This window comes from Diabrotica virgifera, chromosome 3 (assembly GCF_917563875.1).
Source record: "Diabrotica virgifera virgifera chromosome 3, PGI_DIABVI_V3a".
In the NCBI taxonomy this organism is placed as follows: domain Eukaryota; kingdom Metazoa; phylum Arthropoda; class Insecta; order Coleoptera; family Chrysomelidae; genus Diabrotica; species Diabrotica virgifera.
The window spans coordinates 180579377-180596834 of NC_065445.1; the positions used below are offsets into that span (position 1 = coordinate 180579377).

A 17458-nucleotide genomic window follows, 5' to 3' on the forward strand; every position below is an offset into this window, starting at 1 on the left:
AGCGTTATTATCCTATAATACCCGTGGTGCCCCCAACGTTTAATGTCCGACTAAATTAGTCTTTATATGCAAAAAAATTGAATGCATTTTGAATTCATTACTTTTCAAATAAGTACATTTACCAGCAATATTCGTAACATAATTGTGGTAACCATAGTTTTACTTAGGTTGGTTTTTGTCAACTTGGCAGTATTTAACTAGTTATTTAAATTTAATGCCCTAGGGCATTATATCATGCTTAACTGACTTCGAAATCATGTCATTATTTGTCAAATAATATACCAGTCGGACATTAATTTTATTTTTTGTTATTCTCGCTATTTTTTTATTTAATTTCTGTTGATAGACAAGGCAAAAACGGCGGGTTCCTTGGAAAAAATATTCCCATGAGATTTTTTTGCATAATAACATTCGTGAGACATCCCAGAATAAGGTTCAAGAAGTCGCCCACGCGAAAAGTGGTCCAAATTTTTTTGAAATATTTTTTTTTTGTTCAAATTGCAAAAATCAATATTTTTCGTCCGCGCTATTTTTTTTTATTTTTTGGACAATTCTGGACAAAAATTATTTCTTATAATTTTTCTCTAAAGTTGATCTTTTTCGAGTTATAAGCAATTTAAAATTGAAAAAAAAACGAAAAATGGCGATTTTCAAGGCTTAATAACTCGGTTAAAAGTTATTATTATGAAAGTCAGAAAGTGACTAAATCAAAGTTTAAAGCCCCGCTTACAAGATCCTGAAGAAATTTTTGTCATTATTTTATTACTAAGCTATTATTTTTAAGTAATACTAAAGAGCGGTAAGATCGTATTGACGCGGCTGTAAATATGAGTGCGAAAGAGTCCAATCGTGCATCTTACTCGCACTCACATTTACAGCCACGTCAATACGATCTTACCGCTCAAAAACGATCAACTTTAGAGAAAAATTTTTAGAGATGTTTTTTGTCTATAATAGTCCAAAAAACCTAAAAAAAATTGTCCGGGCCGAAAATATTGATTTTTGCAAGTTAAACAAAAAACAATTTTTCAAAAAAATTTATACCACTTTTCGTGTGGGCGACTTCTTGAATCGTATTCTGGGATGTCTCACGAATGTGATTATGTAAAAAAATTTCATGGGAATATTTTTCCAACGAACCCGCCGTTTTCGCCTTGTCTATGAGAAGTTTTATGATTTCATTTGGCTATTACATTTAAAAAGTTACATAGAAAAAATAATATTTATTATTTAGATGAAACATGGACTACTGAAGAACAATGCTCGTCGTAAGTGCCAACGACCTTATAGAGTAAGAAGCTTCGAACCAACATAGAACGAATAATTTTAGAAGTTTCTTGTTTTTTTTTAAGAAGAAACGATACGAAATAATTTTTATCCATTAATATTTAAAAACAAACCAGATGAACAACTAATTACCAACTTACTTAAAATTTAAGCAAAGAAAAGATTGGTCAGCTTTATGTCAAAATTTTCTGTCTGTCTGTCAAAAAAAAAGGAACCAAAGTGACAGAAAACCAAAGTGGTAAAAAAATCATTAAAATTGAAATGGTAATACGCTGGACAGGTAGCTAGGAGCGATCTAAACAAATGGCACAGAAACATTCTAACCTGGAGACCATACCAACACAAAAGACCCAGGGGCAGACCTCCTATGAGATGGACAGATGATCTGACACGGACTGCCGGGAAAAAATGGCTACAAGAAGCGTACCACAAAAAACAATGGAAACGAAGACTTAAAGAGGCTTATGTTCAGATGTGGACGTGAATGGCTAGACGAAGACGAAGAAGAAGATGTCAAAATTGATTGTTATAATAACTTTCACCATCACTATTATAGAAATAGATTATAAAAAATAATACTAGACAGTGATACTAGATAAATATTATTAAAACGTCGGTCGCTCAGTAGTCCCAGATATTCGCGGTGTGCAAGTACTTGGAAGGGAATTGAGAAAAGATCGTGCGAGAATAGCGGAGAAATATTGCAACTATCTTAAATAATTCATATTGTCAATTGAAATTGTCAAATTGACGTACATTTCATATCTACTGTCATTGAAGAAGAAAAATTATATGTTGCTCCACAATATTGATATGATATGCAATTATTATATAAAGGTAAATTTAATTAATTGTATTTTGCTTGCAGTACTGCATTTTAATAACTATTTTTATTTACTACATACAATAATTGTTTACGTTTTAATAACATAACCTGAATCTTATTTTTTTTCTTATTATTTTTTTGGATTATGGCCTTGACAATTTTATCCAGTAACCAGGACTAATATAAATGGCCAATATAATTAAAAGTGCAAATAAAGTTGCAGAGCGTAGAAATAGGTGTCGCTTTGCCGAACTTGCACGGTCCCAATACCATGAGATGTCGACTCTAATGAATTATCTATATTAGGATATTAAATTTCGATAGTGTCATTCTTTAAAACCATACTATCAAAATTTCGTGATGTTCGAATTATTTTACAGAAGTGTTTGAAGTAACGCCAATTGTGATATTTTTATAAACAATGGATTCAAAGCAATTGCATATTAATTTATTACCGTTATTGATGGGAAAACTATTGTCCAAACGTCCAAACTAAACAGTGGCTCAAAAAGTGTTACTGGTATTACTATGATGCTGAGTGCTCTGAAAAGCAGATGAGGCGGTTATTCCCGAAAGAGGTAGTGTTTTCCGTATTAAAGGTCAACATTTGGGCATGAAAAAGCTATTTTCCAAATGGGTGCCGAGTTTATATGCACACCATAAGCAAAAACAACAACGAATTGATGAGTTTTGCATCGGTATGTCACAATTAGCGATGTGAAATTACGTGTAATTTCAGAAATTGTAAGTTACACGTGTAAAATTACCCAAAAATTACAAACCAGATGTAATTTATGTAACTTATGTAATTTATGTTCATTGTATTAAAAAATCAATTGTTTGCATTCATATTGAATATAATAAACACAAAGTAACTACATACTTATGAAATAAAGAAAAGTGGATAAGAAATACATACAAATAATAAAGAAATGAAAACATAGGTTCTTTAGTTTTGTTTTAAGCGGCTTTTATAAATCACAACTTCCTTTTTCGCAGACAACTGGAGACCTTCTTGTTATAAAACGTCGAAGTTTCAATTGTTTGCTCTTCCAATGAGCCTTGTGTAATTTTTTTTATCTCCGGCAAATCCAGAACTGCATCCTGAAATTAAATAGGAAAGTGTAAACATAGAGAGTAAAAATAATGGGTTTATAATATAATATATACAGATCTAACTACCTTGTTTTCGGCATCTGAAGTATCCTTCTCGACTTCCGTTTTTTTTTGGGGTTGTTCTGTGCCTTTACCCTGAAATTGATAATTTTGGAATATAAACAATAAATATGTATGTGTTTACACTAATTTACCGATTTCATTAAGACGTTTTCTAAAATGTTCACTTTGCTTTGTCTCAAAATGCGTGCTGGTCTCTGTTCCCTAGTTTCCATTCTTTGATCAATTTCATCATCGGTCATTGCAAAGTCAGCAAAATTAAAATCATCGTCGGAATTTCCATTTCCTGTTGTATTTGAATGCCATGATGATATTGTCTGAAAACATAAGATTTATAATTTTTTATTCGAAAACGGTGGAATGCATTGGAAAATCGGAAAAGAAGCAAACTGCATATATCACATGCACATATCACATATCTAAAAAATGCCTAAATTTAAAATTACCTCGTCTAATTCTTCCTCTTCGGAAATATGGTTTTCAATTACTTCTATCTCCTTCTGTAAGTTTCTACCTTCTATCGAAACGTTGTTCTGTACAGTCTCTTCTATAGGATATTGACTTTGTATGTGATGTTGTCGTGAACGTTTCAGCAATTTTGAATTATATTGTATATAATTTAAATTTGCTGCCCTTTGAGTTGTTAGGCGATTTCTTCTCTTCGTATGAATGCTGCTCTGGGAGCTAAAGCTTCTCTCTGTTGCCGCAGAAGTGCACGGCATTGTCAATATCCTGACTGCAACTTTGGAGAGGCATGAATGTCCACAAAATCCTTTCCACCATGTAACCAAAGAGACATTATCGAGTATGTTCCATAAAAATGTTTCGCCAAAAAAGTCTGTTTTAGCTAAATAGTTTCCTAAATCCTCAGTAATCTTTGACACTCCTTCATCACCAATCTCTATCGTGGTCGTGGTTGACATAGTAGTAATGTATTTCATCGCTTCAATCCTTTCGGCTGATGATAAATTTGCACCAACAGACCGAGGGTTTAGTAAGTCTGCGGCAAAATGGATCGGTTGAAGGGCGTATTCCTTCCTTGATATAAATTTATCCATCGCTTCTGTTTTTTCGCAATCCGTTAGTTTCACGCATTCTAAATGAGTAGATATGTTACTACCGATTTTCGCGAAAGTTTCACAAACCAAATGAATTGACGAAGAATCTCCTTCAAGACGTGTTATTGCTTCAGTAATTGGCTTAAGCAATTCAACAAGAGCGCTAGAATTTATCCAGAATCCTTCATCAAGTAAATTTGCTTTTGCGCTGCGTATTCTATCTTGAATTGTTTTATCTGGAGATATTGCTAGACGTTGTAGGACGGACTTGCATTTAGTCAGATCTTGAAGACATTTTACATGTGAACCCCATCTTGTTTTTACAGGTAGGCTAAGAGACACTCCACACTTCATCTCATTTCTTATTTCTGTGAATTGAGCTCTCAGTACTTGACACTGGTTAATAGTTTTAACGATATGTATAATATGTGACAAATGTGTCTCTATTGAAGATAATTTCAAAATATCGCTGCACAATAAATGTAATGTGTGCGCTAAACAGCCGTATGATACAAGATGGGGATACATCTCTTCACATTGTCTCACAGCCTTCCTCATATTCTTTGCGTTATCAGTCACAATAGCGAAAAATTTTTTAGGTCCATACTCCTCCAGAACTTCAACCATTAATTTTGTTATATATTCTGCGGTATGCTTCTCTGCTTTTGTTAGTACTGATTTGACAAATAACGGTTCGGGTGTTGTAACAATGAAATTAATTACACTTTCATTTCGCAAGTTGGACCAACCATCGCATTGCAATGATAAATTGTCAGCTTGCTTAATTTTATCATTAACTTGAACTTCAACTCGCTCGTACTCTTCGGTCAGGAGACGATTTGATAACATATATCTCGATGGTAAGGTGTATGAAGGTCTAATTTTTTTAAAAAACAATTTCCAATCTTCATTCTCGGTAATTGAATGTGGTGCTGAACTGGTGTAAATAGCTCTAGCAAGCAAAATATTCAATTCGTTATTTTGTTCGTGTGTCATTCGATCACAAAATGATTGTATTCTGTTGATTTTTGTGCAAACAGGTGTTTCCACATGAATGTTATCAGAAGCAGATGTTGATGCTGTGGAAACCGTTGATGATGTACAAGCAGCATCAGTGTTATCGTTATCCAATTTTGCCGATGTGATCTTTTTCATGGATGTTTCAAATGGAAATTTAGAGTGATTCCCCTTTGACTTTGGAGTTAAAATATTGAATTTAAGTTTTATCATATGCGGCACATAAGTGCATTGTTGAAGATGAGATTTCATTCTTGTAGCATTTTTTGCATGTACACTCTTGCAAAATTTACACCTCACATTTATGGTCTTTTGATTAGAAGAACCCGCAGGTAACACTTCAAAATAAAGCCAGATATCTGTCTTACGTTTCACCATGTTTTATGACCTAAAAAAAATATTCAGGTAGACTTAAACATTAAGAAGGGAAAAAACATTATTTTTCAAAGTATTTGATGGGCACGAGGGCATAAAAAATTGTTAGGCATCCTTAAATAGAAGAAAGATTAAAATTGAATCTGTGTAACAATTTAATGAAATTCGAATAAGCAGAATACTGGATCGGACAACTACATTATTTTGCCCTCAACGTTATCAAAATTTTTTATTTAGTAAGTTATGTCAGTGTAATTCAATTACACATGCTACATGCACAAGTACCCCCGTTGCTCCTATCATTCTTATAGTTATTGTACAGTAAACTAATCTAAAAAATCGAATAAAACTTGGTAAACCGAATTCAGAATTAAGTACTGTAGCCACATATAAAATGACGCGCGTTAGATTTAACGTACAGTCGATATGCGATAGGCCCGCCCCTGTGTTTCCCAATCTAAGGTTGCTATGGACATCACCGGCACGTGTTTTGCTGTTTGTAGAAATAATATATTTCTTACCTTATAGTTTCTGTGCTTCCTTATAAATAAATGTAAAGTAACCAACGCTGCGTGAATGAATAGAGAAAGAACAGTCGAAAACTAACTTATACATACACATTACACATACAATAACAGAAATGTAAACATAACCTGCCTGACTCAGACTAAGGAACGACTAACGAGCGACGAGCGTAATAGCACCCACTGGTTCGCGCGCGCCGGCACCGGCGCACCGCACTTACGACAATTGCGCGCGCATAAGTTGCCATAATATATGTAATTTTACCAGTAATTACATAAATTACGGTAATTTATGTAAATTTATCATAAGTTACGTTAAATTTCATAAATTACGTAAATTCCAAAAATTACATAAATTACATTAAGTTACGGGTATCATGTAATATTACCGTAAGTTACGTGTAATTTATGTAACGTAAGTTATGTAATTTTACAACTCACATCACTAGTCACAATGGATAAAACATGGATCCATCACTCCGGAATTAAATCGACTGCCATCTGAGTAGACAGCACTCGGAAAGCCATCTAAAGCGACCAAAGACACAACAAACCGCCATAAAGGTTACAGCCTCTGTATTTTGTGATCAGCAAGGAATTATGTTCATAGACTATTTGCAACATGGAGTATGAATCAACAGCGACTACTACATTGGTTTATTAGACCGTTGGAAGAAGGAAATTGCAAAGAAACGTCCTAATTTGTTAAAGAAAAAATTGTTGTTTCAGCAAGTCAATGACCCGTGTTGAGCTGCCCCCCCCCACTTGCAAAAATTAAAAAACAAATAGCCCTGATTTATGAGCTATTTATGAGCTTTCATATTCCCCAAATTAAAAATTTTGAGCTCGTTCCACTGAGCAGGAATTTAATATTTTATTGGGGGGGCTGACTCAGCCCCCCCACTACTGAAAAATAGGGATATTGAATCGATTTTTGCGGCAGATTTACGAGCTATTTATGAGCTCTTGAAATTATATAGTTTCGATGTTTGAGCTCATCCCCTTCACCCCCAAACAACCCTATAATTGATTTTACTTAAGAGAAACATGCTGAAAAAAGTTAAAATATATCGTATCATTAAATTGCAATTTCTTTTGTATAGTGCAGTCACTGAAGGTAAAAATCAACTATTACCTTCAATTTCGGTGAACCTTCATTTTCACGAAAATTGGTGAGTGGCTAGAGGATACCTCAACAAACAAAGGTGACATGGTGCCACCTTGCGCCTTTATCTTGGGTATACCACCCCTTCTCGTGGGTGAAAATTATTTTATTAAAAATAACTCCAAAAATCTATAGAAGGACAAATTATAAGCTAAAGTTATTAAAATAAATCAATACTTTTTGAGTTATTAAAGATCAAAGATTTTAATTATTCGTGAAAAAAATGCATATTTTAAAGCGGTTTTTCGTAAATCACTGAAAAACTGTAAATTTTTACAAAAAAGTTAATAGAAGTTTATCGTATAGCTTATATTCTAATGGTAGGGGAGCCCAAGCGGGGATTTTTGCAGTTACTCGAGCGCGTCAGATTATCATATGGGGAGAAACCTGGTACCCTGCATATGTACCTCTACCATATATTGGCTCTTAACACAGGGGAGTTCGTTAAGGGGGGGCCCGAAAAAAAATCTATCCTTAAAAAAACTCGAAATTGTCAGATTAAGATAAGGTAAGTTAAGTACATGCAAAAGAGTGTATATTTCAAAAATCTGACGATTTGAACCGGGCGTAAGGAAATGGGCGAGTCCCAAAGTTTCACAAGAAAAAAGCGAATATTTCGCGAAATGAATGACAGATCGAAAAACTAAAAAATACGTGCTCAATATTTTTTAAAAATCTATCGAATGACACTAAACACGACTTCCCACGGAGAGGGGTGGGGGGTAAATTTAATATTTTAAATACGAATCCCCCGATATTTCGCGAAATGAACATCAGATCAAAAAACTGTATAATACACTTATTTAATATTTTTAAAAAATCTATCGAATGGCACCAAACACGAACCCCCACGGAGATGGAATGGGGGGTTACTTTAAAATCTTAAATAGGAGCCCCCATTTTTTATTGCTGATTTGGATTCCTTACGAAAAAATAAGTAACTTTTATTCGAAACATTTTTTCGAATTATGCATAGATGGCGTTATAATCGGAAAAAACGATTGTTGGAAATGGAAAATTTAATTAAAAAATGGCAAGCGCCCACTAAAATGGAAAATGTTACTTAACTTTTTTTGGTTTTAGGACCTACTCTTCACAACCCAATAGGTCTCCAAAGCGCTCGAGTGACTGCACATTTAGCATACTTTGCTCCCCTACCATAAAAATAAACTCTTAAATCACGCACATTTTGATTATTGAGCTACAACCCCTTCGCAAAAAAACCACCCTATCTTCCCGGCTTAACAGAGAATTTTACTTAAAATAAATTGTATTAATTATTTGGCGACCACATATCGTTTAATAATTTATGAGCTCGCAAAATACACGCATTTCAATTATTGAATTGCAATTTTTTTCTATAGTGCAATCACTGAAGGTAAAAATCAACTATGACCTTCGATTTCGGTGAACTTCCATTCATTTTCACGAAAATTGGTGAGTGTAAAGAGGATACCTCAGCAAACAAAAGTAAAAAAGTGAAAATTACTTTATTAAAAATAACCCCACAAATCGATAGAGAGACCAATTCTAAGCAAAATTTTTTATATAATGTTATTAAAATAAATCAATACTTTTTGAGTTATTAAAGATCAAATATTTTAATTTTTGTGAAAAAAATGCATGTTTTAAAGCGATTTTTCATAAGTAACTCAAAAATTAGTTTTACAAAAAAGCTTTCATCACTAAAATTAAAGTTAATAAAAAATATAATAAATTCCTCACTTGAAAACCCATTTAATGTCACTTAATTTAAAGTAAGTTATAGGTAATTGAATGTATATATATTTTTTTTCTGCGAGTATTCAACTCTAAGGATCCAAGCTTACACAACGGGAAAGCGATGCATTTTATAACACTTACTAAATACTTGTCAAAGTACTTACAATAATTACCTATCAAATGAGCTCCAGAAGAAGTTAATAGCATCAAAATTTATACTCCAAAATTTTTCCAAAAAATTGATATTGTTTTTTCTTTGGAATAACTGTTCATTTTTATGATATCAGGCACATCCAACTATTTGAAAGTTAATTTCGAGAGCTATAAAACTGTATTACATTTAATCTTTCAAATACTTTATTTTTTTAGGATAATAGGTTAAAAGGCTCCAGTTACATTGTCCTCGAAGTAAAATTTAGGCTTAAACGTTTCTGTCTTGGTTATTTTGATTCATACATAAAACAAAAGACAAGTAAAATCTTTGCTAACAAAAAAAAACTCAAATTTCGTTATCTATAATTTTTTACGTGTATCGAGTATTGTTGGAGTTATTATCAAAAGCAAAAAAATTAAGAAAAGTTGAAAAATTTTAATTTTTTTAAATCATACATATATATTTTTAAAAAATATGCATTCTAAATCGGTAAAAATGTTTAAGGTCATTACTAATGCTAAAGTAAAGAAAGTCTTTTAGGGATTACTAAATATTTTAATTTTTGTGGAAATGGCGTTCGTTTTATTTTTCACTTTGTACTAGAAATTTGAAAGGGTCCTATTATTTTCATGTTCATTTGCTTAATTTTGATGATATCAACTTCTTTCGGTGCTCATTTATTAGGCATTTCTGAGTAATATATATTATAAATCATATATCATAATATATTATATTTGTCAAAGTACTCAGAAATACCTAATAAATGAGCACCGAAAGAAGTTGATATCATCAAGATTTTATAAAATCACACTGAATATATTATATTCAGTGTGATTTTATAAAATGCATAGTTTTCGTGTTAATTAGGCTTGAATAATTAGATTTGAGTAGTCGCCGAAACAAAAAATACATTTAATTAGATACCTATAAGTCACTATGAATTAATAAATAAATGGTTTTTCAAAGCTTTCACTTTGGTAATAATAACTTTTTTATAAAACATACAGTTTTTCAGTGATCTACGAAAAACCGCTTTAAAATAAGCATTTTTTTCACGAATAATTAAAATTTTTGATCTTTAATAACTCAAAAGGTATTGATTTATTTTAATAACTTTATATAACAAATTCTGCTTATAATTTGTCTTTCTATCGATTTGTGGAGTTATTTTTAATAAAATAATTTTCACCCCCGAGAAGGGGTGGTGTCCATCCCCAGGATAAAGGCGCAAGGTGGCACCATGTCACCTTTGTTTGTTGAGGTATCGTCTAGCCACTCACCAATTTTCGTGAAAATCAATGAAGGTTCACCGAAATTGAAGGTAATAGTTGATTTTTACCTTCAGTGACTGCACTATACAAAAGAAATTGCAATTTAATGACCTAATGGCACGTATTTTGGGAGCTTATAGATTATTAAACGATATTTAGTCGCAAAATAATTAATTTAATGCATTTTAAGTACAACTTTCTATTAAGCCTGGAGAATAGGGTGGTTTTCTTGCGAATGGTTTGTAGCTCAATAATCGAAATGCGCATGATTTAAAAGTTTCTTCTTACAATATATAAGCTATTGGAATAATATCCGTGATACGATATATTTTAATTTTTTTCAGCATGTTTCTCTTAAGTAAAATCAATTAAAGGGTTGTTTGGGGGTGAAGGGGATGAGCTCAAAAATCGAAACTATATAATTTCAAGAGCTCATAAATAGCTCGTAAATCTGCCGCAAAAATCGATTCAATATCCCTATTTTTCAGTAGTGGGGGGGGGGGGGGGGGCTGAGTCAGCCCTCCCCCCACTAAAATATTAAATTCCTGCTCAGTGGAACGAGCTCAAAATTTTTAATTCGCGGAATATGAAAGCTCATAAATAGCTCATAAATCAGGGCTATTTGTTTTTTAATTTTTGTAAGTGGGGGGGGGCAGCTCAACACGGGTAAGACAATGCACCATGTCACAAGTTGATTGAACTGACTCCAAAAACGCACTAATTGGGTTTTGAATTGCTTTCGCACCCACCGTGTAGTCCAGATGTAACCCTCAGTGACCACTGCTTTTTTCAGATAAATTTCAGATAAGATTTCAATACTCCGTGACAAGAGATATAAATATGAGATATCGCTTCAATCAGGAAGAAATCGCTGAAATTGAAACATATTTTGAAGAAAATGATAATCGTTTTACAAGGGCGGCATCGAAAAAAGAAAAGCATTGGAATGATTGTATTGTCGCTAATGAAGATTATTTTGATGAATAAAGAATAATTTTTGCAAAAGCATGTTGTTCTAATAGTTAGGCCCAGATTATAGGATGAGTTATCTTTACTTGTAGTAAAATTTTCGCTGCATTACAAGCATATTAGAATACGAATACGAATACGAATACATAGGTATATAGAATTACGAAATATTGCAGCTAATAACATATTCCAGTAACCCCATTAAGCATTTTTCATTTTCCAGTTGACTAATACGACATGAGCTTTAGTAATCGTAGAGTCATAAGTAAGTGCCTTTTTGAAATCAAGAGTGTTTGGCCATGAAATACCTATTATTATAAAGACAGAGTGTGTGGGTGAATGGTGCTCTGTTTACAAATAAATGGTACCATCGAAGGTTAGGGCGTGGTGGAACTTCTCGTGCGTACAAGCACAGAGACGGCACAAAATTTTCTTCAACTTTGTTTTGTTTATATTTTGTATATAGTTCATTTTGTTCTATTTTATAATAATAGGATAATAATGTTTGTAACACAAGTCACAACATGTGTCGTAATAGTGATAGATGACGTTACAGAGCCAGTGTGACCAATAATTTTAAACGCCCTTATGGCAAGTGATATGAAGCGATTCAATCATTTTAATTTTGTTTGGGTTTAAGCTGATTTTAATATAGAAATTAAATAAAATACCAAAATTGAAGTTTCGCATTTAGGTAATAAAATATTTAAGAATAATTGATGGATTCGACCGTTACTTGATGGAAGTTCATTTTATCTAATAATAAAACACTGAAAAATATTTAAGAACTAATTCTTATATTATTTGGTCAAAATGTGGTCCATGTACTTCCTGACTAGAGATTGCAATTGCTGGATCCAGCATCCAGCAGTCCAGCTGAATCCAGCGCTTTTTTTTACATGCTGGATGCAGCAAACCGTGCTGAATGCAGCAGCGCGGATCCGCAAACATTTCAAATTCGAAATAAGTTACTTAATGTCTCCATTAGCCTCTTTATTCAAAGCCGTGAGTCGGCAACTTGCCATTCTATGACGCTAGCAGTAGCTCAGTATGCTGAAAAGCTTCTACAGCCTAAAAGTTTGCATCGATAAAGCGTTGATAGACATTGATTCTGAGATATTCTCTGCTGGCGAATGGTCAATAATCAATGAGTTGATCGCCACTTTTTAACCGGTGAAACTGGCTATAAAAGCTCTTTGCAGATGAGAGTTGACTTTGATAACGGCCGACACAACCATGAAATTTGCCTTAGACAAACTAAATAGCCAGGACTCTAGCATTAGTGCCGATATATCTGAAGCACTACGCAACAGAATCGCGGAAAAGTGCCTCTCTGAAATTACAAGTACATTAGTGGACTTACAAAATCCAAAAAAGTATGGCGAAGGACTAAACAATCCTGGTTATTTCCTCATGCCGAAAAAGAATGCAATGCGACAAGAGATGCAAAATTTGTTTCGTCGTATAAATAAACAAGTGATTGTGGAACCAGTGCAAGAGGACGCAATGAAAGAAGATGGGCCAAATAATCCGGAGCCCGTGAATTTTACTGGAACAAGAACTTAACATTGAATTTAAACGAGAAAGAGAAAACTTTTATAACAAAAAAAAACTTATTCTCAAAAAGATTACGAAAAGATTTTGGAAAAGGAAATGGCCATTTATGAGACCAAAGGAGTGAAAGGCGATCATTTGCTCATGGTCTATGACTATTTAATGATCTTAAAATAACAGACCAGTATAGAGCCGGAAGGGCTTTCCCCGCAACGAGCTATATGTGCAGTTCTGTGCGTAGTAGGTTAGGCCTATATTTTTTAAGGTCTCACTTCTACAAAAAATTAATTATTCATGTTTCTGTTATTTAGAAATTTAGAGTACAAACAAAAAACATTGAAATCGTGTTTTTATTTTGATTCCACATTTTGCTGGACCCGTACTGGATCCAGCTGGATTCAGGCCAATCTTGCAAAAATCCAGCTGGATTGAAAATGCTTCTGGATTGCAAGCCCTATTGCTGACAGTAATGTATTACAGTCGAACCCGCTTATTGGAATAGCCTACGTGCCAATCAAAAGTATTCCTATAACTGGGATATTCTAATAATCGATCATTGATCGCTAGTAGAAACGTTTCGGGACCTCAAATTTTTATTCCTTAAACCGGGATATTCCTTTAAGAGGTATTCTAATAAGCGGGTTTGACTGTATATTGATAAACTCTTGTCGTACTCGTTCAAATGTGTCGGGGGAAATTGCCCTAAATTTTTTAAGAACTCTCTTTTTTAATGTCGATATTGTCGGGTGTTGTAGCGTAAACTTTAGATTTCAAGTACCCCCACAGAGAAAAAATCTAATGTTGTGAGCTCCGCTGACCAAACTAACCATTATATCGAACCTCTTCTTCAAATTCATCTATCACAATATTTTTCATCTAGGTAACGTCCTACAGCACCATAGTAGTGTGCAGGACACCATCATGTTGAAACGTTATTTCTAAGTTGCCGAATTCATCTGGAGTATCTTCCACAATTTCAAGCATTAACAGACAACTACGTTTTGTAACATCTCCAGATTCACTTCACCAAGTTAGTATTAAGAGAAGCAAAAGCATGTCGTTTACCAAAATACCTGCCCAAACATTTACATTTTCTGGAAATCCAGTACCCATGTTTTTCACGAAATACGTGATTATTTGTGTCACTCCCATACCTCACATAGTGTGTGTTAACATTTGCATTGAGGAAAAAAGTACTCACTAAATCAAATTGTTTTTATGTAATCTGGCTGTTGGTTAATTTGAGTGAATACATTTTCAAAGAATTCTAGGTTTGGGGTCATCATCTGAAAGTTGGTGTACTGGACCTTTAACTGATTCCACAAATAGACGTAACTTGGGCTGTAGAAGAAATCGGAAAGAAATAGGAAATAGGGCTAATTATTGGTCGACCACATCGTTTGGCATCTTGAACACCACCTGTTTCTTCAAACTTCCAAAAAAGCTAACACAAAATATAGGACGGTATAGACGGAAATAGGACGGTTGGGATACCGACACCATTAAAAGAATCTTCTGAATCTATTTTAGTGTTTTCGTTTGTATTGCTGGATCATCTTAATATAATTGAACCTTTTATTCTTAATATTCTTTTCGGAATTTTGATTAATGGCACAACTACAAGCTCCATTTCTTACCATGTGAATAGAGCTCCATTAAATAATAAAAAATAATACTCTCAACTTATCCTTTAAAAGGAATAGTTTGTAAACACTTTTTATAAAAATTAAGTCGCATAATCGAGACCTCTTTGTTCCAGATCCTTCACAGTGGGATTCAGCCAGTGTGTTATCATGGATTAGGTGGACTTCCAGGCAGTTTAGTCTTCAGGAACCAGTCTCGGAACAATGGGATATGTCAGGAGCAACACTAATTACCCTCTCGGACGAAGATTTTACAAGACGATCCCCACAAGTAAGTAAATAGTAATCTTTGCTCCATTTGAGTAGAGATATGTACCAGTTTTGCGTGTGCAGTTTTGCGGTCAATGTTTTTGTGTACTGTGTTTTAAAATTTTATAGGCCATTGTGTGGAATTACTTATGTATAATGTTTTGTCGGAAAATACGGCAGACGTTAACAAAAAAAGTTAAGATTAGACTACGAGTATGTATTATGTCTGATTTTTGCCGCATCGCCTTTGATAACAGAGCAAAACAAAAAAATAGTCTTGCTACATAAAAAAGAAACTGTTTTTCATTAATTTTGCTGTGCTGATTACAAAAATACCAGGCTTTCATTATGTCAGCTCTTGGTTTCGAGATATAACATACTCATCAAATACTTAAATATTCTTATACATATTTCCGTATATGCTGTGAGCTTCGCTGGTATCTCCAACTAGTGGATTACTAGTGCAACCTCGGTTGGAAATTTAATCGTGTAATATTTACAACGTGAAGAATAATTAGATTGTAATGGATAGTTAATATCAGTAAGTAAAAAATTTTTGATTCATTATAATGAATAAAAAATTTAGTAGTATAGACACATTTTAGATACATCCCGTATGCACGCCAATGGTGCAAATAAAATCTTAATTGTATGTCAAAAAATGCGCAATAACTTCCTCTTAAAACCTACCAAATTTTATTAGCATATCTCAACCGGTTTTAGAGCAATAAATAAATGGTCAGTTTGTAAGAAAAAATTCAACATCCCGTATCTCGGAAACGAAACATTTGTAGACATATGTTTATAAATCAAACAGTCATTATTTTTTCATGCAGAATTACCCCTTAAAGTTTGTCGCATTTATTTAGAAACATCCTGTATTGATGAATAACATGGGCAGTTGTTAAAGTACCTAACTTTTTTATTATACCACATATGCGAATGAATCAAAAAGCATCATGTTAAAAAAGCCTAAGGCTACAGTCAAGTTTTAATTTCAATATTTTATATACGCTAGAATATTCCACAGGGTGTTCCAAACTTTGAGGAGAAAACACACTAGCATTGTTACACCTGGTATACAATGACACTTCCTGTTTAGCAATAATATTATTACATCGATATTCTTAAAGAATAAAGCTATAATACACTAAGAAAATCACTGAAATCGGAAAACAGGTTTAGGAAATACGAGACATCAAAAATATCCCATTTTTAAGATTGTGCGTTAATTTTGATGCTTAATGTATTATGTTTTCGTGTTTTGTGAAATCGATCTGATGAAGCAATTTTAGTGGCATTTTTGAGTTTAGCTGACCTAAATTACCTACAAATAGTGAAAAATTTCCGGCGACAGATTGTGTGTTTACCGCTGTAATATGTGTCGCAGAAGAAATAATTCCGGGCCACGGTCTACAAACTCCGAAAATAATGTTCCGTTACAATGTTTCTTTTGTAAAAATTTTCTATTTATTCGCATGTATATTTTTTGGTAAAATTTATTTCATGAGATTTGTTTATATTTTAAAAATAAACTTAAATACATGAATATTTCTACGAAAATTCAACAAAAAAAATGGACTAAATGCTACCAAGATATTTACAAAAGTTATATTTAAACTACGGATATCTAAAAGCGGTTATTTATATTTATCTTTATTTAATTTAAAGTAATTACTTTTCTAACTTGCATCGATGCATTGCTTGCCTTTTCATAAGAAATAATGACGCCATTTTTATCCATTCTTTACCACAGAGGCGAAAATATTCTGACGTATCGAATAACATTTGAATTTTATTCAATTCAGCTTGAGTCACGAGTTACAAAACTATTTGTAATCTTCAAGTACATGATTACTTCAAGTTTTTAGTTACTCACAGCCTGTATTATATTTTCCTTAGATTCAAAGTAAAGGTCGTTTACATAATTTCAAATATCTATTGCTGCTCTTTATTGTTTTAAAAATTAAAATTAAGAAACTACTGTTACTTTCTGGTTAACTTTTCATCTTTATACCGTATTATGCTTTGTTTTTAAATTGCATAGTAGAATACACTAAAAAACAGATTCAAACCCAAGAAAGTCACTATTAAAGTCACCAAATACATACATCTTTTTTTTTTTGGTTGATCATGTCGGCCTTCCACAGTAATCCATAAATATTATATATATATTATACAAATACGTTGCTAAAGACTTCTCAAAACTACTGTTTTTATATAAATTCAGACTAAGAATCCAAGAATTAAATGAATAAGACAGAAAACACAAAAAATCACCGATATAACTTAATTAACCTATAAAATGACAAGAGTGTCAAAATTTCATAAATGGCATTAGTGTCAAAATCTCATAACAGTGGAGTAAACTTGCCTGAGGTTGGACCAATTACAAACAAGAATTACAGCGCGGTAAATTGAATTAATCCTCCTGGTTTAAAAACAGACCACAGTATCACATCAGCCCC

The 17458-nt window shown here is 33.0% G+C and overlaps 1 protein-coding gene across 2 annotated transcripts in view; it reads left to right on the forward strand.

Annotated features, from left to right (window-relative positions):
* LOC126881423 (SAM pointed domain-containing Ets transcription factor) overlaps window positions 1-17458 on the forward strand; it is a 159231-nt gene that overhangs the window by 105691 nt on the left and 36082 nt on the right. For both annotated transcript variants that reach the window (XM_050645696.1, XM_050645697.1), the window contains exon 3: window positions 14858-15012. In XM_050645696.1, the coding sequence (XP_050501653.1) occupies window positions 14858-15012 (155 nt within the window). The remainder of the gene's footprint in view (window positions 1-14857; window positions 15013-17458) is intronic.